The sequence below is a fragment of the Notamacropus eugenii genome, chromosome 2, assembly GCF_028372415.1.
Source record: "Notamacropus eugenii isolate mMacEug1 chromosome 2, mMacEug1.pri_v2, whole genome shotgun sequence".
Taxonomy (NCBI): domain Eukaryota; kingdom Metazoa; phylum Chordata; class Mammalia; order Diprotodontia; family Macropodidae; genus Notamacropus; species Notamacropus eugenii.
The window spans coordinates 513,346,390-513,368,992 of record NC_092873.1 but is presented as its reverse complement, the minus strand read 5'-3'; the positions used below and the strand labels follow the sequence as shown (position 1 = coordinate 513,368,992).

General features: G+C 51.9%; 2 protein-coding genes across 3 annotated transcripts; one reads left to right on the top strand and one right to left on the bottom strand.

Annotated features, from left to right (window-relative positions):
* Positions 1–107: 107 nt before the first annotated feature.
* Positions 108–6,113, top strand: CZIB (CXXC motif containing zinc binding protein). The gene is made up of 8 exons (XM_072649514.1): positions 108–192; positions 312–395; positions 756–812; positions 2,384–2,465; positions 3,709–3,740; positions 4,438–4,515; positions 5,134–5,199; positions 5,923–6,113. The coding sequence occupies exons 1-8, from the start codon at positions 187–189 to the stop codon at positions 5,998–6,000; spliced, it is 483 nt and encodes a 160-aa protein (XP_072505615.1). The 5' UTR covers positions 108–186; the 3' UTR covers positions 6,001–6,113.
* Positions 6,114–8,335: 2,222 nt separating this feature from the next.
* On the bottom strand, positions 8,336–21,677 carry CPT2 (carnitine palmitoyltransferase 2). 2 transcript variants are annotated; one of them, XM_072649511.1, is made up of 5 exons: positions 21,375–21,677; positions 17,507–17,587; positions 14,935–15,041; positions 9,464–10,768; positions 8,336–9,093 (listed from the first exon to the last, which is right to left on the bottom strand). In XM_072649511.1, the coding sequence occupies exons 1-5, from the start codon at positions 21,545–21,547 to the stop codon at positions 8,762–8,764; spliced, it is 1,998 nt and encodes a 665-aa protein (XP_072505612.1). In that variant the 5' UTR covers positions 21,548–21,677; the 3' UTR covers positions 8,336–8,761. The 2 variants fall into 2 exon arrangements, with proteins under 2 accessions (XP_072505612.1, XP_072505613.1); XM_072649512.1 differs by lacking the exons at positions 14,935–15,041; positions 17,507–17,587; positions 21,375–21,677 and adding an exon at positions 12,468–12,686.
* Between the last annotated feature and the right edge of the window lie 926 nt (positions 21,678–22,603).

Sequence of the window (22,603 nt, the reverse complement as noted above, 5' to 3'; positions counted from 1 at the left end):
GGAGACCTGGGCCTGACAGCTCCCTTCCCCATTACGGGACGCCTCTCGGTTACCAGGGCAATAGACCCCGCCTCCCCGCCCTACGCCGCACATGCGTGTAGGCGCAAGGTGCGCGGGCAGGGCGGCACTTTTACGGCAGGCCGGAAAGCAGCGCGCCCGCAGCGGCCATCGCGGTTCCGGCTAGCCATGGGGGTGAGCGAGGGGCTTGGGGCTGGAGGGATGGGGGTGCGGGCCGGGGAACGGAGAAGAGGGAGGACCGGGGGGCAGGAGGCACGGCTGGGACCGAGCCTCGTGTCTCCCGCCCTGCACAGAGGATCGGGCTGCAGCTCAAGGCCACCCTGGAGAACGTGACACACCTGCGACCCGTGGGTGACGACTTCCGCTGGTACCTTAAGGTGGGGCCCCTGGGGGCGGGGCCAAGGCAGGGGGCGGGGCCAGAGGCCCGCTGGTGTTCTTCTGAGGGGCGGAGTGAGACTGGAGGGGAGGGACCGAAGGTGGGGTCTGGGTGTGGGGCGGGGCCAGAAGGCTGCTGGTGTTCTTCTGAGGGGCGGAGTGAGACTGGAGGGGAGGAGCAGGGGGTGGGGTCTGGGTGTGGGGCGGGGGCCTAAGGCAGGGGGCGGGGCCAGAGGCCCGCTGGTGTTCTTCTGAGGGGCGGAGTGAGACTGGAGGGGAGGAGCCGGGGGTGGGGTCTGGGCAGGGCCTCAGGACCACTGCCCCCCACCCTGAGCAGCCGCCCTCTCCCTCTCTTCCCCAAGATGAAATGCGGCAATTGCGGGGAGGTGTCGGACAAGTGGCAGTACCTCCGGCTGATGGTGAGACCCCCAGCACCCCCGGCCGGGAGGCAGGGGCAGCCCCAGCCCAGCGGGAGGGGGGAGGGGCAGCCATCGCCCCCTGGCTGGGGTGGGGGCTTTCATGGGACAGGGCTGGACTCTTCTCCCTGTGTCCCCTGGAGAAGCCCCCGGCTGGGCTCAGCAGTAGCTCGTGGGCACAGATCCTGACTTCTGATGCCCACTGAACCGTGACCTATAGTGCGGCCTGGGTGGGTGACCCCCAAGATCTCAAGCTTCCCATCTTTGCTTTGACCTGAGCAAGGGGCTAGTGCCCTGTACAAGGCTGGCTTTGAAAACCCCCAAGAAGGTAGAACCAAGCCTTCCCCCCAGTCCCCAAGGAAGTCATCTGGGGGTTGCCTGCACCCCTGGCACGGGGGAAGTCACTGCCAAAAAGCTTGGGCTGATCTTCCATCATGGGATTTTCCCCCAGAGGGACCCTGTAGGTCTGGTTCAGCCCCTGCATTTCATAATTAACCTCTCAGTCCTGGGCAGACACATCTGGAAGCTTTGTTGTGGTCACTTCCACACATTGCGCTGAGACTTGAATGAGCTACAGAAGATCCAGAAAAGAGGCACAGGATGGGAACTCATACAATAGGAATTCCAGCTCAGAGACCTTGGGATGTTACTGGAGAAGATCAAACCGTGATGGGGCTGGGGGTGGGGAAAACTTTTCATGGACAGACCTGGGAGTGATGGCTGAGAGTTACCGGGATGTAGTTTTCAGCTGGAATGAGATGTCTGGTACGGTAGTGAGCCTCCTCGTGGAGATGCTCCAGGATGGAACTCCTGGGACCTGCTGAGGATGTTGGGGCTGAAGGTTTGAATTGGGACTAGATGCCCCAAGGGCCCTTCTGACTCTCTCATTTTCTCTGCTTTGCCCCATGGGAATCTTTGGTAGTTTACAAAGCACTTTTTGGGGGGAGGGGGAGTAGTACACTCAAGGACTGACCTCATCACTTGTAAGTCACTGATAAACTGAATGTGAAATCAGACCCAGAAGGGGGTTAGGGAATCTGGGCCTAACGTGGAAGAGACTTCAGGGTTTTTTCTTCTAAGCTGCCCAAGGTGTTGGGCTAGAAAGGAGAACATTCAGTGGCTTGGAAAGCCTGGAGCAGCTGCTTAGGGGCCCTTGGCCAGGCAGTTTGGGAGACCACAGAAGGAAGGTTCTTGGCTCTTCTGTCCTAGACCCCTTTGACTGTTGTTCTCTTGAAGCCAACAGACCCTTCTCAGAGTTGTTTTTAAATGCATCAAGTAAAATATGTAAGATTGATTATAAAGGAAACCAGTTATATTGAAATACAGTTGTCAGAACCTTTTTAAAACCAGCTCACAGGCACCGGGTTTAGATCCCTGCCATTGATTTCTCTGAGGAGATTTGTTTTGGGATTTTAAAGCCAAGGTTGAGAGCAGATTGTTGAGGTCTGATGCGCTGGGCACACTACCAGGATGCCCATGAAAGCCCCTACGGTGTGGCTTCCCCCAGCCCTCCCTGGCTCCTCTTGCTCCTTTGCTTCTAAACCCGCTGAATGTCTTCCTTTGTAATTTTGCAGGACAGTGTTCCCCTGAAGGGAGGCCGGGGGTCTGCCACCATGGTGCAGAAATGTAAGCTCTGCTCCCGGGACAACTCCATTGGTAGGTGCTTGGCGGGGCCCTGCTAGGCTCCTCCCAAAGCTAGGTTGCCTCTCCTGAAACTGGTGGATTGCCTGCCCACCCTTCCTTCATCAAGCGTCTGGCCCAGGGTGTGGGAGCTCCAGAGGTCAATTAGACAGTGTCCCTGCCCTCAAGGGGCTTCTAGTCCTGGTGGAGACACAAGACAAACATGCATGAAACAGCAAACAGTGCGGAACCCTGAATGCCCCAGCCCTTGAAACATCTGGACCAACCATGTCCAAAAGTGACCTTGGCGTCTTTGCTTCGAAGTCCTCTCCTCTTCTGAATTCCCTGTTACTGCCTCAACTCTTCAATCACACCCCATGTCCAATCTGGCACCAAATCGCTTATTCCCCATAGATGCCTCCTCTCATCCGACCCTGCCCCCAAGTTGGGGCAGGCCCTCATCCCCTCCCCCCTTTAATGCTCCCTACAGTAATGCTGTCCCATCAGACAGCCCATCCTCCCCTGGGGTCCCTGGCTGGAGAAGTTAAAGAAAACTCATTTGGTCTTCCTGCCTCCAGCCTCTTCCCACACCTACACAAAAGCATCCTAAAGCCCCTGGGTAACCAGGTGTCACCTGTCTGCTCCCCAAGCCCCCAGGTTTTCCACTGCTTCTAGGATCAAATAGAGACTCTTTGGCATTGCCCCCAAAGCCTTTCCTGGGGGAGGGGGGGGAAGAAATCCCCCCTCCTTTTCCACACTGATCCCATGCCCCTCCTGCCCATGCCATCTACATCATGACACATCTTCACCCTGGACTTGGTAAGAGCCGCCCCTCACCTAGAGCACAAGCCCCTTCCCCATGTAGTATGACTTTCTCTGGGCTCTGTGTAGTGTTTGTGGCATCTCTGGAAGGCATGAATGAATTTGCTTTTGTCTTTGTGTCTCTGGTGCCTAGCACAGAGCCTGGCACATTAGAGATACTCCATAGTGCTGGCTGAGGGGAACCAGGGCCTGGTTCTGCCTGTTAATAATCAGTGCTGATCCCAGGAGAGGAGAGGAGAGTGGAATCTGTCTCCTCCTTTGGGAGCCCCAAAAGGAGGCCAGAGGGTCTCTGGTGGTGGTCTTCCAACTGCCTGGGCAAAGAGAAACAAGGGCATCGGGGCCTTGGGGAGCTTTGAAGCTTAGGGTCCAGACCCATTTTCCGGGGCAATGTCAGCGGCCAGCGGGTCTTTGCTGTCTGTCGAGCTGGGAGGACGCTCACCTTGTCCTTTTGTTTCAGACATTCTGAGCAGCAGCATCAAGCCTTATGATGTGAGTCTGCCCCTGCCCTGAGCCCATGGGGTGTGGGGGAGGGGTGGGTGTGGGGGAGGGGTAGCTCTGCCGGGCATTCAGTGTAAGTGTGGGCCTGCTCATTCCCTTGCCTAGTCTTCAGTCTTCTCCCCTGCAAAATGGGGATAATGCCGATGCCTACCTGGAGGACTGACACAGTTAGGTCAGGATGGATGAGAGGGCACTTGGATGAATCATGGGGCCCTCCCTGGGGAAGGAGAGGTTCTCCAGCAGCATTGGACCCCAGGCCAGCCAGAAGCAGGTGGTTCATTCTGCCTCAGGACTCACTGTGCCCAGAGCAAAGATGAGAGAAAAGAGGGGCCTTAGGAAAGCACTTTGGGGGGTGATGACCTGCAGAGAGGAGGCATTAGAGGGGAGGAGAAAGGACCCTGAGTCTGGAACTGTGATCTGGCTTCAAAACCTACTTCTGCTGCTTCCTGCCTGTGTAACCTGACAAGTCAATCATCCTCTGGGCTTCAGTTTCCTCATCTGTAAAATGAATGGGCTGGGGTTTCAGTCACCTCTTCAGTCCCTTCTGCCTCCAAGTCCCTCTGAGTTTCCTTGGGAGAGTCAATGCCTAAGGGTGGCCCTGCTGGCCAGGGTGGGGAGATGGTTTCTTGCCAAGGTCAGGCAACTGAGGAAGGGCTAACTCCCCTCTCTCAACCTTTCCCTCTCCCAGGCTGAAGACAGTGAGAAGTTCAAGACTATTGTGGAGTTTGAATGTCGTGGCCTGGAGCCTGTGGACTTCCAACCCCAAGTAGGTGGTGTCGCGCCCAGGTCCTTCCTGTCCTGGCTGCCTTGGTGCTGGAGGCCAGAGGCATGGCAGCCCTAGCACCCATGGTCACAGCCAGGGCAGCTGCCTGGGCACAGACAATCCAGATGGCATCCATAGGTCCCCAGCTTCCCCCTCCAGCACCTACAGGGAGAACAAAAGAGCCCCTGCTTGTGACAATAAGTGGATTTCAGCTTTTATTAAGCATGTCCTGTGTGCAGGGAATTATACTAGGTGCTGGGGGCATGGACTTTATAGAACAGAGCAGGCCAGGATAAAAAGTCCAGCTGTGGTCCAGCCCCTGGGTCTGAACTGAATAGAACAGGAGCCAATGGCACCCCACCAGGTTCTCAGGCTGGCACATGGCATGCCTCTTATAGTGTTAGAGGATATTTGGGAGCCAGAGAGGTGGGAGGGGGGGAGATCTCGGAACTAGGGACAGTTCTGACCTCAGTTTCCCCTTCTGTAAAATGACAGGCTTGAGCTAGATGGTTTCTAGTGTTCCTTCTGGCTTTCCCATTGAAGGACTGTGGCTCTGTGAGCAGGACCATGTCCTGAAGGGCCCTGACCCAAACTCATCAGCTGTTTGCTGGTTCCACCCAGGCTGGCTTTGCTGCTGAGGGCGCAGAGACCGGGACAGTCTTCAGTGACATCAATCTACTTGAAAAGGTACAGTCCACAAGGATAGTGCCGGGTACAGAGGGCTCTTCCGTGAGGGCGGGAGGAGGCCTCCTCCTCTTCGGGGAGGCAGTGCTGCTGGTCTTTGTGGACAAGTCTGCCATGTGATGGCTGAGTATGAGGCTGGGCATCACAGAGAGCTGGGGTCTGGGCCCAGCTCTGCCTCTCACCTTGGCATGGTCCCCCAGGACATTGTTGCACAAGATGCTACCCCTTGGAAGAGAGGTGGACTATGGGAGTAAGATGTGTCATACTCTGTTAGGCATGGCCCACCTATCCCTTTGGGAAGGGGAGTGTTAGTGATATGAAAGAATACAGAAATTGGGAAGTTGGGGGGACCCCTAAAAGCCTCTTCTGGCTCTCTCTGGTCCTGTGAGCACTATAGTCCTGACTCCTGTGACCACCCTAGGTGAGGGGAGTAGGGGATGTGAAGGGACTGACCCTGGGTCACCTTGCTGGGAAGATGCAGGTTCAGGGCCTGCTTCCTTCTCCCCCTGCTTGGACTCAGGCTTCAAGCAGATGGCAGATTCACTGTTAACCTGCCTGTGTGGCCTGGCAGGAAGGCCACAGCACCATGGGTGCAGAGGCCAAAGGATGGCATAAGTCTCGTGACCTCAGATCTGAGGCCTTTCCACTGTGAGCCAGGCTGTGGAGAAGGGGTTGAGAAGCCCTGGAGGGTCCTTGCTACTTCATACTCCTCCTCTCCTTTCTCAGGACTGGACAGACTACGATGAAAAAGCCCAGGAATCGGTGGGAATCTACGAGGTCACTCATCAGTTTGTGAAATGCTGAAAGAAACTGCCTCTTGGTCGCTGGTGACTGCCATGCACAGGCTGGCCTCTGGCCCAGCCTGTCCTGTCCTTGTAGCCCCCCTGACTGTGCCAATAAAGGCTCTTGTTCCCTAAGCCTGCGTGATTCTGTAGCCCAGGGTCAGGTGCTGAGGCAGATGGGGAACAGGGTCAGAGCTGGGGTTGAGCCCAAGGCCTTGGATTCCCAACCGCCATCTTCACATTCTACCACATGGGCACTTAATAAAAAAGGGAAACCAAAGCCAGCAATGGGAAAAGAAGATTCCCTGGATGGAAAGTGTGTCTGGCGCCATCTTAGATCTGGATGCAGCTCACAGTAACAGAGCAGTGCTGTGTGTCAGGCCCTGCGCCAAGCACCTTACCAAGATCTCATTTGGTCCTCACCTCCCTCGGAGGGGGGTGCTCTTGCTATCCCCATTTTACAATTGAGGAAACTGAGGCAGACCCTAAGTGACTTGCCCAGGGTCACCTAGCTGGTGGAACCTGACCTTGGCTCTTCTTGATGCCAGACCTCCTGCTCTCCCCTGCACTGCCAGCTTCCTCATCTGGAATCAGGAGGTGCAGGTTCAAGGCTGGCTCCAGACTTGCTTGAGTAATACCTTTTAGCTCTGAGCCTCAATTTCCTCATCTTTAAAACAGGCCTCCTAGCACCTGCCCTGCTTGCTTCCCCAGGGGTGATTGGGGTCTTCCTCCATCTCCTTTTTGACACATCACAGAACCAAATGCCATGGTTTACAGTGGAATTTGGGCCCAGAGAGGGCAAAGGTCTTGCTTGAGGCCACCCAAGGAGAGTCAGGGTTGGCATCACTAAGCCTCCTGGTGCCAACAGGCATACCGGTCCTCTGTCATTCCCTTTCTCTCATTCAGTGACCCCAATGCACCCCAGGGCCTCCCTGTAGGCCTAGACTTAGGCACCCACCTACTCCTCTTGGTTTTCAAACATGTGGATGGACTCTGACCTCAGGAAATCAGAAATTTCTGTACCTTCTTTTCCTCGTTCTTAAGGTGAGAGGTTCAGCACAAACCTGTGGTGAGTATGTGAATCTGTGATTCAGTGATCCCAAGGATCATAAGGTAGGGGAAAGACTCCTGGCCTTGGAGTCCACCTTCCTAAATTCTAATCCTGACCTTGGGCAAATCACTTGACCCCTCCCTCGAGGCCAGTTTCTTCCTCTATAAAAAGGGAGGGCAGGTTTTAGCATGCATGAGCTCTGAGATCTCCCCATTTCTGAGGCCCCAGGTAGGACATCCCAACCCTGATGAGCAGAAAGGCTGAGGGTGCTAGATGTAAACAGAGCTCAGCTCAATCCTTGGTTCTGACACTAATGAATTGCATTCAGGTGACAGGAAGTTCATGCATCTGGGGGTGTTTCCTTCAGGTACTCTGGGGCTTCAGGGCTAGCATCTTCAAGGAATCTGACGATTTAAAGCACACAAGAGGGTTAGAGATAAGAGTTGGAAGAAGTCTCTGTAGGCCACCCTGGGTTTCCAAGAAAAATGAACTGCCAACCCTGCCCTTAGACAATGATGTGTGTGCCTTCCTTCTTGACTGACTGTCTATGCCTTGGTCCCAGCTCTAAGCCTCTAGCTCTCTTCCTGCTGCAGACTGAAACTTTTTTCCCATCCCTTTGCCTCCTCTGACCCTCCCTCTACCTTTGCCAAGAAGTCCCCAAAAACATTAGTGCCTCATAGGTGCAAAAGAGATGCTGAAACAGAAGGATTCAAGAATGGACACAAGTTATGTGCTATGACCATGAATACAAAGGGAGGAAGCCTGGCTTGGGACTCAGGAGGCCTGAGTGCTCATGCTGGGCTTGCCAGAGACTCACTGTCTGGCCCTGGGCAAGTGCCTCCCCTTAGCTGGGCCTTGTCTTCCTGCAAATGGAACGGTGGGCCCGGCAGGCTGGAACATTCCTGGCAGCTCTTACATTCAACCTAGCAGAGATGGACAGTTGGGAAAGCAGAGTCCAAGTCTGCCACTGATCAGGCTGCAAAGTTACCTCATCTCTCTGAGCCTTGGCCCTCCTTAGTCATAAGTAGCTCCCACCTTCCAGACTTTCACAGAAAGTACTTATTCCATTTTCCAATTCTAGGAATTCAGTGGAGGGGCAGCCTGGGCCTCTCTGGGCCTGTCACTTCTCACTGCCCTCAGACAACTCTGGAGGCTCCTTGGTGGCTGATCAATATTGGGAGAGGGTGTCTCCTCCCTGGGATCTCAGATACTGATGGAATCACAAGTGCAGGCACCAAATAGTAAAAAACAAATACCCACGATATGCCAGCCTGTCCTGTGGGAGAGAAGTAGCCAGTACAGTCACTGGTTTCAAGAGGAGAGTGTTTATTGCAGGAGAATCAATGTCCAACACCCAGCAGGTCACCTCTGATTCAGAGCACACAGGATTTTCAACAAGAGATTGAGATGGTTTTTCTGGAATGACCCCTCCCACACTAATCAGGCAGGAACCAGAGGCCTCCTCAAGGATGGGTGTTCTGTCCAGCTCCAGTCCTACCCCCAAAGAAGCTTCCAGAAGTCATGATTCACTCTCTAACTTGTACAATCCACCCTATTTTAAATCACCCATTAGTTTTGTCAGATTCATGATTTTAAAGTTCAAACATGATCGTTTCAGTTACTCGGGCATGTTATCATTCTAAAACTCACAGGATACTCCCCACCAATCCCTTCCCACTCTAATTATCACCAGAGAGGTGCTTTGTGCTTAAAAGAGCTCATACCTTCCCTGCTAACTTCTGACAGGTTTACCTTCTAGGACATTAAAAATATCTCCCAAGGATTTATTCACACACTGCAGAAACTCCCTGACATCACGGGCCGGGTAGGAGGAGACATTGCAGCCAATCCAGTCATCATGGACTCCGTAGCCAACACCAAAGCCATCAGGGACTACAGGGGCAAAGCCCCCAATGTTGATAGCAGGGCTGCTTAGGGTGCTTGTGGACAAGATGTTGTGATTGATCTGCCCGTACGCTGGGTCCTGGTATAGCTCAGGCAGTTTGTGGCCTTTAGCTGCTGCCAGGTATTTCAAGGCAAACAAGTGTCTGTCAAATCCTTGACCTGTGGGACAGAAGGCAAACAGTGACTGATGCATCCACCACCTGACTCTCCAATAAAATCACCTGTCTGCAACTCTGAGCCTCTGTCCTAGCAGGACTGCAACAGCCCAGGTCAAAAACCTGAACCTGAAAAGGTGTTTAAAGCAATTAGTAACAGGAGGGAACCTGTTGAGAGGCCTTCAGATGTCATGCAGTCCCACTGCAGCCTGGACATGCCCCGACTCCAGCCCATCTCCAGTTAGTTATCCTCTAGCGATGGGGAGCTCTTGCCGCAAAGGCCACCCCCTCCTGTGTTGGACAGCTCCAGCATGAAGGCCTTTCTCAACCGGCCATTTCCCTCTCCCTCCCAGGGCATTGTGGGAGACACTTACCCATCGCCGCCTCCCTTGTCAGCTGGTTGTGGTACTTGGAGCACTGGGCAATCATCTCCTTCAGCTGGTCTGCGCTGTACTGGGAAGACTGCCTGACAAATGCCTCTGAACACGTCTTGGTGAACACAGAAGCTGGCCGGATGGTCTCAGTGCGGCCGTGTTTGAATGCTGCCGTGCTGCAGGATTCATAGGTGGCCACTGTCTGCCCATATTGCCGGAGGAAGGCCATCTGGAAGGAGAGCTGCACCACTGCATCAGGACTGAACTTGTGCTTCTTCAAGAACTCTTTGCCTCCTCTCTGAAACTGGATGCTGTCGACAGTGAGGGTCTGCATGGTAGAGTCAAATTTCTCTTTGGCTCTGGTGATTCCAGCTTTTAAGGTATCATTCAACCTGAAATTGAGTTTCTGCACAACCCTTGATGAATCGACAGGAGCAGGCTGAGCCTGGGGTGTGATGGCAGGGGTCTGGGTGCTGTCTTTAAACACATCATTGAAGACTCTAAGCACGGCAACGCCATCACCCCAGGCATGCTCAAAGTTGATGGCCGCATTCCCATCTTTGGCTACGATGAGGTTGAAGGATTTGTCAAACCATCGGTTCACCCCATCTCCATGCAGCATGGTATGGGACAAATGAACCAGGTCTGTGATGGGGAAGTCATCTAGACACAGACAGAACACAGCTGAGTCTACTTTCCCAAGTGCTTCCTTGTTGCCATTATTCAGCAGCTCCTGCCTCAGCCCTGCCCAGGTGTCTCGGTTTTCAGTGGGCAGATATGCCAACGGGAACTCGGGAGTGGGGCTGTTGTCAGAGAGAATGTACTTCAGGTGAGCATGGACTTCTGCTGCTTTGAGTATGTTCCCATCCTGATCCAGGACATCAAAGACATAAAAATTCCCATTCCTCAGCACTAGTAGGTGCTTCTCTTTTTCATTGGTGAAAAGCTCATCTCGACCAGGCTTGGGCAGTCGAGTTGAATTGAAAAGTCTAAAATACTGTGACATATCCAAGGGATAGGCATTGACCATGTAAGCCCCATACCAGGCCAGGGCTGAAGGCACAAGGCGGATAACTCTCTTGAAGGCATCAGTGTCGCTTTTGGCAGGGTTGAGGTGGAACACCTCTGGCTCCAGGAGGCCAGCCCTAAGACTCTTCATAAACCGCATGGCTGACATCGTTAAGTTAGTTGCTCGTGTGAGCTGGTCATTATAATCAGGCTTTGGGTCAGGGTTGAAAGACATGAATGGATTAAAATTCAGAACGATGGAGTCTCGGGCAGACAGGTACATATCAAACCAGGGACCTAAAAAGACATCGAAAGTAATAAGTCACAAGCACAAAAGGTTCGTTCTAGAAAACTCATGCACTTATTTATGAAGCATCCGCTATGTGTAGACAATGGTGCTTAGCACTGGGAAAAAGGATTCCCTGCTATCATGGAGAGGGGAGACACAAAATTATCACAGAGGGGTACAAAGACCTGCCAAACATACGAGGACCTGCCGCTGAGAAAGCTACACGCGGTCAGCTTGCTCTGCAGGCTACTGTCCAATGGCCGGTAAACAACTGTCTGACAACACACATGTTGGGGGAAAACCAATCAGTTTCTTTCCTGCACATGGCAAGCCCTGATGTGCAAAGGTGACTGAAAAGGTCTCTAAGGATCCTGGATGAGAACAAGCCCAAATGTTATGACTTGAAAGTCTACTTAAGCAAACCTCATATATGAAAAATCCTTAAAAAGTACACCACATAATGGCACTTTTGTAAGGTTTAAGGTCCAGGCAGGAGCTCCCCAGGAACTTATAAGGGTTTCTAAATTATTAATCAGCTGAGATAATGAAGTCAATGGGTGAACCACTGGTGACAGAATAACTGTTAGAGACCAAACAGGAATGGAAAAAAAGTGTGTCTGCAGTGATAGAAAATTAAGGAAGTTGTGTGTGATCAAAGCAGCCTCCCCTGGGTACTCTCATGGTGCATCCTGTTGGGGTGGTTCCTGGGGCATCTGAAATCCATGCCAGTGGTGCTCACACCTGGCAGATCAAGTCCAGTGATGGACTGTGGGTCTGCTTTCTGAGGACCATCCAAGCCACAGGGAGGATGTGGGCTTTGCCCATGGTAATTCAACCAGAGGCAGCTCAGTGGATAGTGTCAGGTCTGGAGGTCAAGAAGACTCTCATATTTCTGAGTTCAAATCTGGCCCCTGACACTTACTAGTTGTGTGACCCTAGGCAAGTCACTTAACCCTATTTGCCTCAGTTTCCTCACTTGTAAAATGAGGTGGAGAAGGAAATGACAAACCACTGGCATCTAGCCTAAAGCCTAAACGGGGTCACAGAATTGGACACAACTGAAAATGACTGTATATACACAATTCAACCAGTGGTCTACATCAGTTAAGGAAGGTCAATCCTGACAAAAATCCAAGTCTGAAAAAACTGAACGATTTTCTATTACTTAACAAGGCACATCTGTGTAAAATGTCAGCTGAATTCAGAAACCAGTGTGGATTCAGAAAACAACTTGTACTCCTCAGATCACTGCACTGATTATTAGCACTGAAGACAGATGTGCTTCTGAGGGAAGGTGCTTCTGTGGTAATCTGGGAGGGTGGAACCAAAGGCAGGCTGTGTTCCAATCCCCCATCCCTTTCTGGGTGACCTGAGCAGTTTCCTCCCCTTCTCTGGGCTCCAATTTTCCTATCTATAAAATGGGGGGGGGGGGGAAGGGGGTTTGAACTAAACTTCTATCCAACTCTTAAAAAAACACACCATAAATTTTAGAAAAGAAATAGCTCCTGTACCTTACTGGCAATGGGGAACTGCCCTCCTCATGGGGTAGCCTAAGCCCATTCCAGAACCCAGCAGTCAAGAAAAGCCCAATGTTGTGGGATTGCTGCACAGAGGCTGGCAAAACCTGCCTGATGCCCTGTTGGGAGCCTGTGAGAACAGGGCTTTGGGCATAATGTTCTATGGGGTACAACTTCACTGTGTGATCACCCTGAGTCACAGTTGATGAGCCTTGGTTTCCAGGTGGCCCAGCTGCTCCATCGCCCCAGGGCTGCTGAGGGAAGGGCAGGCCTGCCTGTGGTCCCTGCTGGGAGATCTCCATCTTCCTCAGGGTGAAAAGAAGATTAGGAAGCTGAACCATCAGAATTCTGGACTTTGAACCCCAACTCTGACACTGACTCGCTGTGTAACCCTAGGCAGGTCACTGTCCTCACTTGACCTCAGTTTTTCCATCTGTAAAATGAGAAAATATTAATCTTTGTATTTCATGGATCTGTTGTGAACAAAATGCAGCACCATAGAAATGGGAACTAGAGATACTTGACCATTGACTGGAACCCATCCAAAGTGTGATTTCTTGGCAGTTTTGTTCCCATCTTTCTTTGGTCCCTCGTGCCCTCCTCTGTCCACTAAAGCCAGGATCCCTGCCCCACCCTCATCCTCAGATGCCCACTAAAGGCTCTGGGAACAGGACATGTAGGCGATGTAGCCACTTAAAGGGGTCATGAGAACTGAATGGGGTCCTTAGCCAGTGTGCAGGCTAGCGATGACCCCTGACCTTCAGTGCATAACTGCCCACTGGTTGGACACCAGGAACTGAATTAAAACAGAGGAAGCTGCAGGTCAGCCACATGAAAGACACTTGGCTGGTGGTGGGGCTTAAAGGAAGAGCAGTGAACTTGTACTTAGAAGAAATGAGTTTGAGTCTAGCTCTGCCACTTACTAGCTGTGTTGCCTGAAGCCTCAATTTCCTCATCTGTAAAATGGGGACAGCAAAACACACACCACCTCCCTCAGAGGTTTGTTGGGAGATAAACTGTAAAGTGCTCTAAAAGGATGGTTATTATCATCGTTTTGTGTCAAGGGGCTTCTCCTACAGTGCTAACCTGATACCTCCTGGGGGGTGAGGAAGGAGCAAACCCCATCAGATCCTTCCAGACCTGCTGCCAGAGGACCTGCCTCATCACCAGGGAGACCAAAGCAGTGATGTCCCTGTTCCCAACGATGGAGGTACTGGCATGTGCCCACCCACTAGGGCATCAGAACTCACTGGCTCAGGGCCAGGGACTCTGCTCTGCTGAGGTGCAGGCCCATCCTCCCTAAGGGGAGTCCATCAGGTCACTGCCTGAGGATGGAATACCCTGAGAACACTATTGGATTTGGAGTGGTGGGTGAAGGGAGCTTGGACAGGGTGGCAAAGGAGAGAATATGGGTTTGAGTCTGTGATGATGGAGAAGTTGACCCACTCTGAGCCTCGTTCCCACCCTCCCTGCCCCCTAGGGTTGCTGCCCCCAAGAGGGTCCTGTGAGCTTGGAGGGAGGATGTTTTCAGGAGGTGCAAGTCACTGCCATACATACATGCTGGGGTCCTGGCTGGTGCGGCCTTCCTGTCCTCCAGGCCTTACTTGACGCTCTCCCTCTCTCTCTGCACTCATCCTTTTTCTCCTGCCTCATCTTTCTGCTCTGCCTCTTCTCCTGTCCATTTCTTTTCCATCCTCCTTGTTTCCTTCCCTGGTTCTTGAGAGAGCAGAATTAGCACAGGTAATGCCCCACTTGGCCGTTAGAAGTCAACCCAGGGCCAAGCTAGCAGTGGCTACAGCAAAACCACAGACTGTCTGTCAGAGGTGATGACGAGCAAGCAGCTTTGTGGGCAGGGGGCAAAGGGCCTGACAAGCAGCTGGAAGTCTTGGACTCCTCACCCAGACACAAAGGCCCAGCCCAGGTCTCCAATTCCTGACCAAGTCACAGTGCCCACTTGGGGAGTTGTCACCCCTCTCATTCACAGGACTGCAATGAAAAGCAGGGTAGTGGCAGGCAGAATGGCTTCAAATACTGGCTCTCACACCTACTAGATACCTGGTACGGGGTAGTCACTGTCTCTAAGCCTCAGTTTCTTTGTCTGTGGCACCCAGGGCGCACTCCCATTTTTCCAGCAGGCAGGCCCTGGTGAAAGGAGTGCTGGAGGGAGAGTGGGGAGACCTTGGCATGGTCACTGAACTATCTGCAGGCCCTGGGTTCAGTGCCTCCCTTTCTTGGGCCCTCAGCTGCCCTTGTGTAAAACCAAGGGCTTATGCAGGAATGGTCTCCTAGGTCCCTTCCAGGCTGGACATTCTATTTTTTTTTAAGTACAGAGAAACTGCCAAAAGGGGTCACAACTCTAAACTAAGGGACAATATTTATGTGCACACACGCACAGAGAGTGCTGAGCCCAAATCCATTTTCCCAGTTATAACCATGCCCAGACAGGGCCCCTCCTTTGGAAGCAGGGATGCCAATAGTAAATACCTCCATGGTGACCTTGGCTCATCAACACTGCCAGACTTGCCACTGACCTCTCTGCTGTCCTTCCTTGCAATGTTTTTAGGACCAGAATTCCACTGCCCTCAGATCACAAGATCCCGAGGGCAAGATGAATCTGTTATAGGGCATGTTCACAGTCTGGTTTCACTTGAGCCTACCTGAAATGTAACTTGTGTGTTTATTCTGTTTGTCCTGAGCAACCAGCTGTTCGTGGAGTTCTTTGCCAAGTCCACTTTCAAAGGTCCTGCAGAGCTGCTCCGTTCTCCTGAGACATTCAAGAAGGAAGTGTCAGACCACAGGACAGTGAGGGCAGAGGAGAGGCTGCAAACCTCGGTCGGGCTAGACTAGAGAACTGCTCACATTACCCAAGACCATTATTACCCCCATTTCTGGGATAATGTATACACCCTAAGGTCTGCAAACCACTTTACATAGGCTCTCACTGGAGGTGAACTACCTTGCCAGGTTCACTGAGTTAGTGACTGGAAGGGGGTTCTTACTCAGGCCCCTCCTGCCTCGGAGTCCAGAGTTCCATCCACCAGCCTCCCTACCTCTAACCTGGGCTCTCTCTGGTTATGAACTCGTCACCCAGACCCAGAGCACTAAGCGAGTAGGTGAAAGGGACTCTTCACTTCCCACTGACTGAACTTCTGAACTTCATCCTAATCCCATCATCCTGTAAGACCATATCAACCCCCACCCCACCTTTTCCAGCTTCTCTTTATGGGCCAATTAATGTCACCGCTAAACTGAGCTCCATGAAGGCAGGGACTGTCCTTTGCCTTTCTTTGTCTGTCCAGTGCTTAGCATGGTACTTGGTGCCCAGAAGATGCTTAATAAGTGTTTATTGAATGCTGGAACTGCTGCTGATCTTTGGAAGGCCCAGAGAAAAGGAGAGGTGCTCCAGGACTGGGGAGCAGATGTCGTCCTGATTTTCCAGGAGGTGAAGCATGTGGGTGGCTATGGACTATAGACCAGTGGACTAATCTGTAAATCTTGGCAACGTCTGAGCAGACATTATTAAGGAGATGTTTGTGGCCACCAAAGGGCAACATGACGTTACCAAGCTCAGGCCACAGAGGCTTCATTCATGTCTCCTTTTGGCCAGGGAAGGCCTGGCAGAGCAGCATCGATAAAGTGGAGACATGGGCTTGATGACAGTACGGTTTAGTGGATCTGGGAGAGAAATGAGCTGAAGGCCTGGCCCCAAGTGTTCCTTAAAGACATGATGTTAACCTAGAGTAAAGTCTCCAGTGGGAGTTCCAAGCGCCTGTCCCTGGTACATCCTCTCCAACATTTTGATCAGTGACTTGGCTCTAAGAAGAGATCACACACTTGTCAAACTGGCATGACCCGAGGCTTGAGAGAACAGATAACACACATATGCAATGAAGCTGAAGCCTACAGACTACAATGTGAGCCAAACCAAGATGACAGTTAATAGAGGTAAAAATAAAGATTCACATGGAGATTTCAAAAAATCACCTTCACAAATGCAAGGCAAGAGGAGATATGGCTTTTTCTTGTAGAAAATGATCTGGCAGGCCCAGTGAACAGGAAACTCAAGAAGGGTCTAGAGGGAGACATGGTGGCTGAAAAATCTCATACTGCCCTGGGCTCCATTCAGAGATACAGTACCCAAAACAAGCAGGTGACAGTGTCCCTAAACTCTTCCCTGGCTGGGCCATAGCCAGAGACTGTTGCATTCTGGGTAGCACGTGTTAAAGGGCGTTGATAAGCTGAGGTGAATGCTGGTGGATCCTCTAAGATACCCACCATACCAGGCTTCCTCTAACTTGAGAGGTGTGCCTGGAGAAGGCCCAAGAGGCCATGGTTTACTTGATACCAATAATCTCCTCTAGTCCACTGATGAGAGAAGCCCACCAAGCAGCACCTCCTGAAGTGACCACCACTTGTCAGGGACTCTCTGCAAGCTGCAGGTGGGCCATAAAGAAGCTGTCACCTCAAGGATTTCTTGAGCCTAAGTCAAGTCTATGATGGCTGGTAATTTGATTAAAAAATTAAGTTTGTTTTCTAAATTGGCAAAGCCCAGGACCAGCCTCTGGATACCTCGTTACCTCACCCAGTACAGAAATACCTCTAAGGTCCAGTTTCACCTGACCCCACTGGCCTCTCTGGCCCTCTTAACCACTTCATATGCATTAAGTACCTACTAGGTGCAAAGTACTCTCCTGGGTGATAGAGATGCAAAGTAAAAGGGGCAGTCCCTGCCCAAGGAGCTGGTATTCTCCTGCCACATGACATCTACAGGGGAAGTAGAGTACAAAGGAAGAAACGCTGGAACCTTCCTCTAGGGACCCTGAAGGACAAACTGGAGATCAGGCAAGGCCACACAGCGACAGCTCTTGAGAGGTGCGAGTGAGGAAAAGGGTGCCTGGGCCACACATGCAGCTGGAGAGGCAGTCATTCTCTTGTGGGCAGAGATGGGAGATTCTTTAAGAGCCTTCACAAGTACTGAACCACAGAGAAGCAGCCCCCAGGTAGCAAGTGTCCAAGGTTTGCGCTGGCCCCATTCTGGCCATGGATGGATGAGGGCATAAAATGTACATTCCCCTGGGGGAGCTTCAGGCTGGCCAGCCAGGTTGTGCCAGAGAGTGCACTGTGAGAGAAAGCAGCTTTCTTTCTCTCATTTTTGGCTTTGTAGCCCTGAGTCACCTTCAGGTTGGACCAGTTCTATCCCACAGCATCCTCTGGGTCATTGGTCTTTACCTGAACTGGCCATCATCCAAAAGAGGTCTCTGGGCACTGAGGTATCTCTTCATGGTGTCTTCAAGTTTGGGAATAGGCAGCCTGAAGGAAGGAATTCCAAGTCAGCCAGGTAGCACTGAGATGGAGAAGAATCATTGCACCCACCACCCACAGTAACCAGCAGATAACTGGCACATTGATTTCTTTGCAAAAACTGAAAAAAAAGTTCCATGAAGACCCTGTCTTGATGGACCTCCATGAGCCAGGCTACCTACCTCTCAAACTCAACATGGCCAAAATAAATCCAGCAGCTTCCCCCTTAGAACAGCCCATCCCCACCACCCTCCTGGGCACCTCCCAGGCATTTCCTCCCTTCACCCAATGACTTGCTCATTCCTGTGGATTATAATGCCATGTACAGTCACCCCTCACCTGCAGTTATCTTTCTAATTGGATTCAGCCTCCTTGCTTCCAGCCTCTCTTCATTCTTCCTGTGATAACTGAAGCAATACTCCTGAAGCATGACTATTTTCAGTGGCTCCCTATTGTTTCTGGGCTACACATGCTCTTGCATACAAGGACCCTGGAAGTCTGAGTGCAGGTGATGGCGCATGCTTTACCTCGGATTCCTTCCTCTGCCACCTCCTACTCCAGGCCCTTGGCTCAGCTCGGTCCAAGAACTGGAATACACTCTCCCCCTTCTTGGCCTCACCGAGCAATCATCTTCTTTCAAGGCTGAGCTCGGGTCTCATTTACTTTGTATAGCATTGCTTGATGGGTGCTGGTGTTCCTTCTCTCCCTTTGATCTGCCTCCTTCATTCCCTAGCCTGTACCCCTATATTGAACACAGAATACCCTCTCCACAGAAGGCGAGCTCCTAGATAGCAGGGACTGTTTCATTTCTGTCTCTGTTCTCAGTACCTAAAGCTGTGCACAGAACCTAAAGGCGCTCAATGAATACTTGCCAGATTGAATTGGACTTGAGATCTGGAGGCCTGGGTTCAAATTCCGGCCTCCAACCTGCAAGTCGTTTTATTTCTCTCCCTATAAATGTTCTCTCTTTGTTCACACAACTGGCCCAACACCAGGTGCCAAGGGTTCTTAGTACCAGTAGACAAGACAACCTTAGTCAAAGGGGCCTCTTGAGGAAACAGTTTGTTGTGGACATGGCACAGTAACAGATTAGTTTTATCTCCAGATCTAGGTAATTACTTTCAACCACAACAGAGAAGCACAAAGTGTTCCCCAAGCACTCTCTCCTTCTAGAAATTACTTTGTATAGACATTATAGTTACTTGTATCCATATCATATACTGCCCCCCTACCTTCCCCAGTCCTGTAGAAGGTAACCTACTAGGGAATAGTAACCATTTGATGGTTATCTTTGTATCTCTAGGGCTTGGCACACAGTAGGTGTTTAAAGTTGGCTGAATTCTAATACCTGTGTCCTTGACTGGACTGTCACTGGTTTTACTCTTTCCAGACTGGACAATGGATAGCCCACTCAGTTTTCTAGGTCTTATTATCAGCAATGTTAGGAAAAGGGCTGCTTCATAATCACCAGTTGGAGATGCTATAAACCTTATGTCCCATGTAACTCTAGCAGTTCTCAATCTAGAAAGCCAGCTGGCTCTGCTCTGCTCAGCTGGGTTCCCACAGTACAGGGCATGTTCATCCAATCCCTGGAAGCTGTGATTAGCCATAAAGATGGCCTTGAACCTGACAAACCTGAATTCTACTTCTCCCACCCTCCCAACTTATGAAGCAGCAGCTCTTAACTGAAAAAAAAGGCTAGACTTTGGAAACAAAGGGCCTGGGCTGGCATCTTGATTTGTCTGCTTAGTTCAATGTGGTGTAAAACAAGGGAGTTAACCTAGACCTTTGAGCTTTCTTCTGGCTCTGGAACCATGACCTTTATCAGTTGTCTTCCTCCTCTTTTGTGCCCTACCTTGTATCACCCTTCCCTTCTGTAGACCCCAGGAAAAGGAAAAGCCCTCAGAGGCAGTTTGCTTTCAGATCCACATTCCCACTGGAAACAAGTTAAACTCCCTGACCTCTGAGGTTCCTTCCAGAAATGTAATTCTGGAAAGTGGGGGCAGGGAGGCACCCAAGACAGTGGCATTAGGTTTGATGACTTCTATCAGGCTTATAATCTACTAACACCCAAGACCTCTCTTTTTGGACAAACTGTTGTCCAATCATGCCTCACCTATGCCCATCTACCCCCACCCCCTCATTTTCTAGATGATCAAATTCAAATGAGACACATGAAGTACCTTCCTTGCCAAGATCCCAGGGGTGTTGACGGGGTGAAGCCCGTATTTGAATCTGAGTCCTGAGTCAAATCCAGTGCTTTTCCCAATTTTGCCTCAAACAGAAAGTCACAAAACAAAAGCTCTATGGTCACAGCGGCCTAAGGCAATCACCTTATTTTATATTCTGGGCCAACCTCAAAAAGGAGAGAATTGCTTCATTGCCAGTACTTAGGGATGGACTACTTGGTCAACCCCAGATGGGTCTCAGTCTTATCCCACTTGCTTCTGCTGCTGCCACAGCTATAGAGAGAAGCCTGCTAATAAACAGCATGGTTTTTAAGACCATCAACGTTTAAATATTAATTTAGCTATTGGCACCCTGTATGTAGGAGCCTTGGTCAAGGACTCCCAACCTCAATATGTTGGTCAAACTTAGGAAAGGGCACTGAAGCATGCTTTGGCTACTGGAAACAATACCCAAATGCTTGAAATGACAGAACTATTGAAGTGATGCAACAGGATTTTTTTTCTTTTAAAGAAAAGAGAGTGGAGGTCAGAATGGTACAGAACAGTACAGTTACCATGGTGATAGAAAAACAAAAGGTAGCCAGGGATGGAGTGGCATGGGGGTCTGCAGAAAGCTAAGCAGGCTCAGGGACCAGAAGGTGGGGACATTCTGTGCCTCAGTGAGAGGGTTAGAGATCAGCGAAGATTTAGAAGCTAGCAGAGTGAAAGCCCACAGCGTGTCTCGTTAGAAATGTAACAAAAAGGTAAAATGAGGCAATTCTCCAAGCAAGATATTTATTAACAAGGTCGCGTGAACTGATAATAAAAGATGAGTGTCACGATAGACTTTCTGAGACAAAGTTCTGAGCACGAGCAATCTAGTAGGCTAGTAGTGACCAACAGATTGAGTCAGCGGTCTCTCTTGATGACCAAACACCAAGAGGGCTGACAGGGCTTTTTAAACCAAGATGTGTCTTCCTTCTGAATGCTCCCCACCAGACCTCCCCTGGCCAAGGAAAGCAACCCCAAAGGGCAGATGTTTTAATGAGGAGGGGGCTGAGTTTTCAGCTCTTAATACTTGTTGCGGTAAAAGATCAAGGCTTTATCATTATGCTCAAGCTTAGATTCAGGTCTCATAGAAAACCTGAATCCTGGTTAAGACTGACAAGGCTTCTCCCGGCCAAAATTCTGCCCCCGAGAGCCGCTTCTGGACCCTCCCGAAGCGAACGTTCCCGTCCCGCGGGGCACCTTTGGGGAGGGGGAGTCCAGGGTCAGCAAACGCGGCAGAGCAATAAAGGGGCCTTCGGAAGGGCGTGGGGGAGCTCACGCCCTTTGCCCTTTCATTTTTCCACCCGCGGAAGCTGAACACATTTCCAAAGACAGGAGTCAGTGGACTTGACCGCACGTCCCAGGCGGGGAGGGGAGGCCCAGATGGCTGGGACCTTTCACCCACTTAGGACCCCGCCCTGCCCCAAGGTCGGCCGCTGGTGGCCACAGAAGGGGCCTGGGGGGCAGCCCAGACGCGGGGGTGGGGGGAGGGGGCGACGAAGCAGAGCCACAGACCCCTCCCGCGGACCCCCCGCGCCGGGCGCACACAGAAGGCGCCTAATACTGGCAGCCCGCGGTACCTCGGCAGGCTCGGCTGGAAGTGCAGTGTGGGCACGACACTGCGCTGCAGGTACTGCCGCCCGGCCTCGGCGCCGGCCCCGGCCTCGGCCACGAGCCGCCTCCGCCCGCAGCCTCCGCCCGGCATCCAGAGCGGCCGCGGCCCGAGCCTCAGCCGCGCCACCAGCGGCCCCATGGCGGCTCCTCCGGACGGGCCCCGTGCCCGGCCCGAGCCTCGCCTCGCTGGGGCCCGCAGTGCCCAGCCGAAGGACTCGGCAGTGTGGGCAGCTCCAGCCCCGGGACACTGCGAGCCAAGCAGGACGTCCGGTTCGGACCGAAGAGGGAGAGGGGGCAGGAAGGGGCGGGTTCTGTGCCGAGGGCGCGGCTCCGGAGGGGCGGGAGATTTCGGACCCGCTTGGGGACCTCAGAGGTGGGGGGAAGGGAAGGAAATCCGGTGTAACGTACAAGAAGATGGGGCAAGTCGGGGGTTGGGGGCAGGCCGTGAAGGGCTCCGATATTGATCCTGGGGGGGCCAGCCCGGAGGGTCCGAGCGACCCTTTAGGAGGGTGGGTGGGGGTGGGCTGGAGCAGGGAGAGACAGGAGCCAGGAACACCCAACCAGTGGTCCAAGTCGGAGGGGCTGAGGGGAGGCCCAAGAGTTGGGGCGGGGCGGAGGGGAGAAAGACCCTGAAGGTGGAAAGGAGAGGTGATCCCTGGAGTAGGAGCTCGGCCGCTGGCGGTGCTTTGGCAGTGATGGGCAAGTCAGGACCAGGGCAGGGTTTGGGGGTAAAGTTCAGTTTTGGGACCCGTTGAGTTAAATGTGGACGCAGTGGGGCGGGGGGAGGAGCAGGAGGGGACGTTGGGGGAGGGCTGTTGTTTCCTCCCCTCCCCTACGTCCTGAACGAAATAGGGATAATTATAGTCCCTCTCTCAGGGCTGTTGCCCAGACCAAATGACATCCTACTTGTAAAGCTCTTTGCCCAGAGCCCGGCACGTAGTAAGCACTTAACAAATGCTTGGTGAATGAATGATGAAGGAAAGAGTTTGTTAATGAAATCTTTTTACGTTGTTTCTATTTTTTCATCTATTTTTGTTATCTTAGAAGTTTCCATCATTTCATTTAGTCATTCAGTTGTGGTATATGATTGTGACGGAATACAATTGTGCTATATAAGAAATGACCAAGGGGATGATTTCAGAAAAAAACTTTGGAAGATTCAGATGCAGTGAGCAGAACCAGAACACTGTAACAG

Bases quoted from the DNA above. Each gene is read 5' to 3' on its own strand.
- CPT2 (XM_072649511.1), bottom strand. From the start codon at position 21,547: ATGGGGCCGCTGGTGGCGCGGCTGAGGCTCGGGCCGCGGCCGCTCTGG. The intron at 15,042-17,506 runs GTAAAGACCAAT...TGAATGTCTCAG, and splicing joins TTGGATGATGGCCAGTTCAG to GAGAACGGAGCAGCTCTGCA. The intron at 10,769-14,934 runs GTAGGCTCAAGT...ATGTCTTTTTAG, and splicing joins ACACACAAGTTACATTTCAG to GTCCCTGGTTTGATATGTAC.
- CZIB (XM_072649514.1), top strand. The intron at 813-2,383 runs GTGAGACCCCCA...GTAATTTTGCAG, and splicing joins GGCAGTACCTCCGGCTGATG to GACAGTGTTCCCCTGAAGGG. The intron at 5,200-5,922 runs GTACAGTCCACA...CTCCTTTCTCAG, and splicing joins ACATCAATCTACTTGAAAAG to GACTGGACAGACTACGATGA.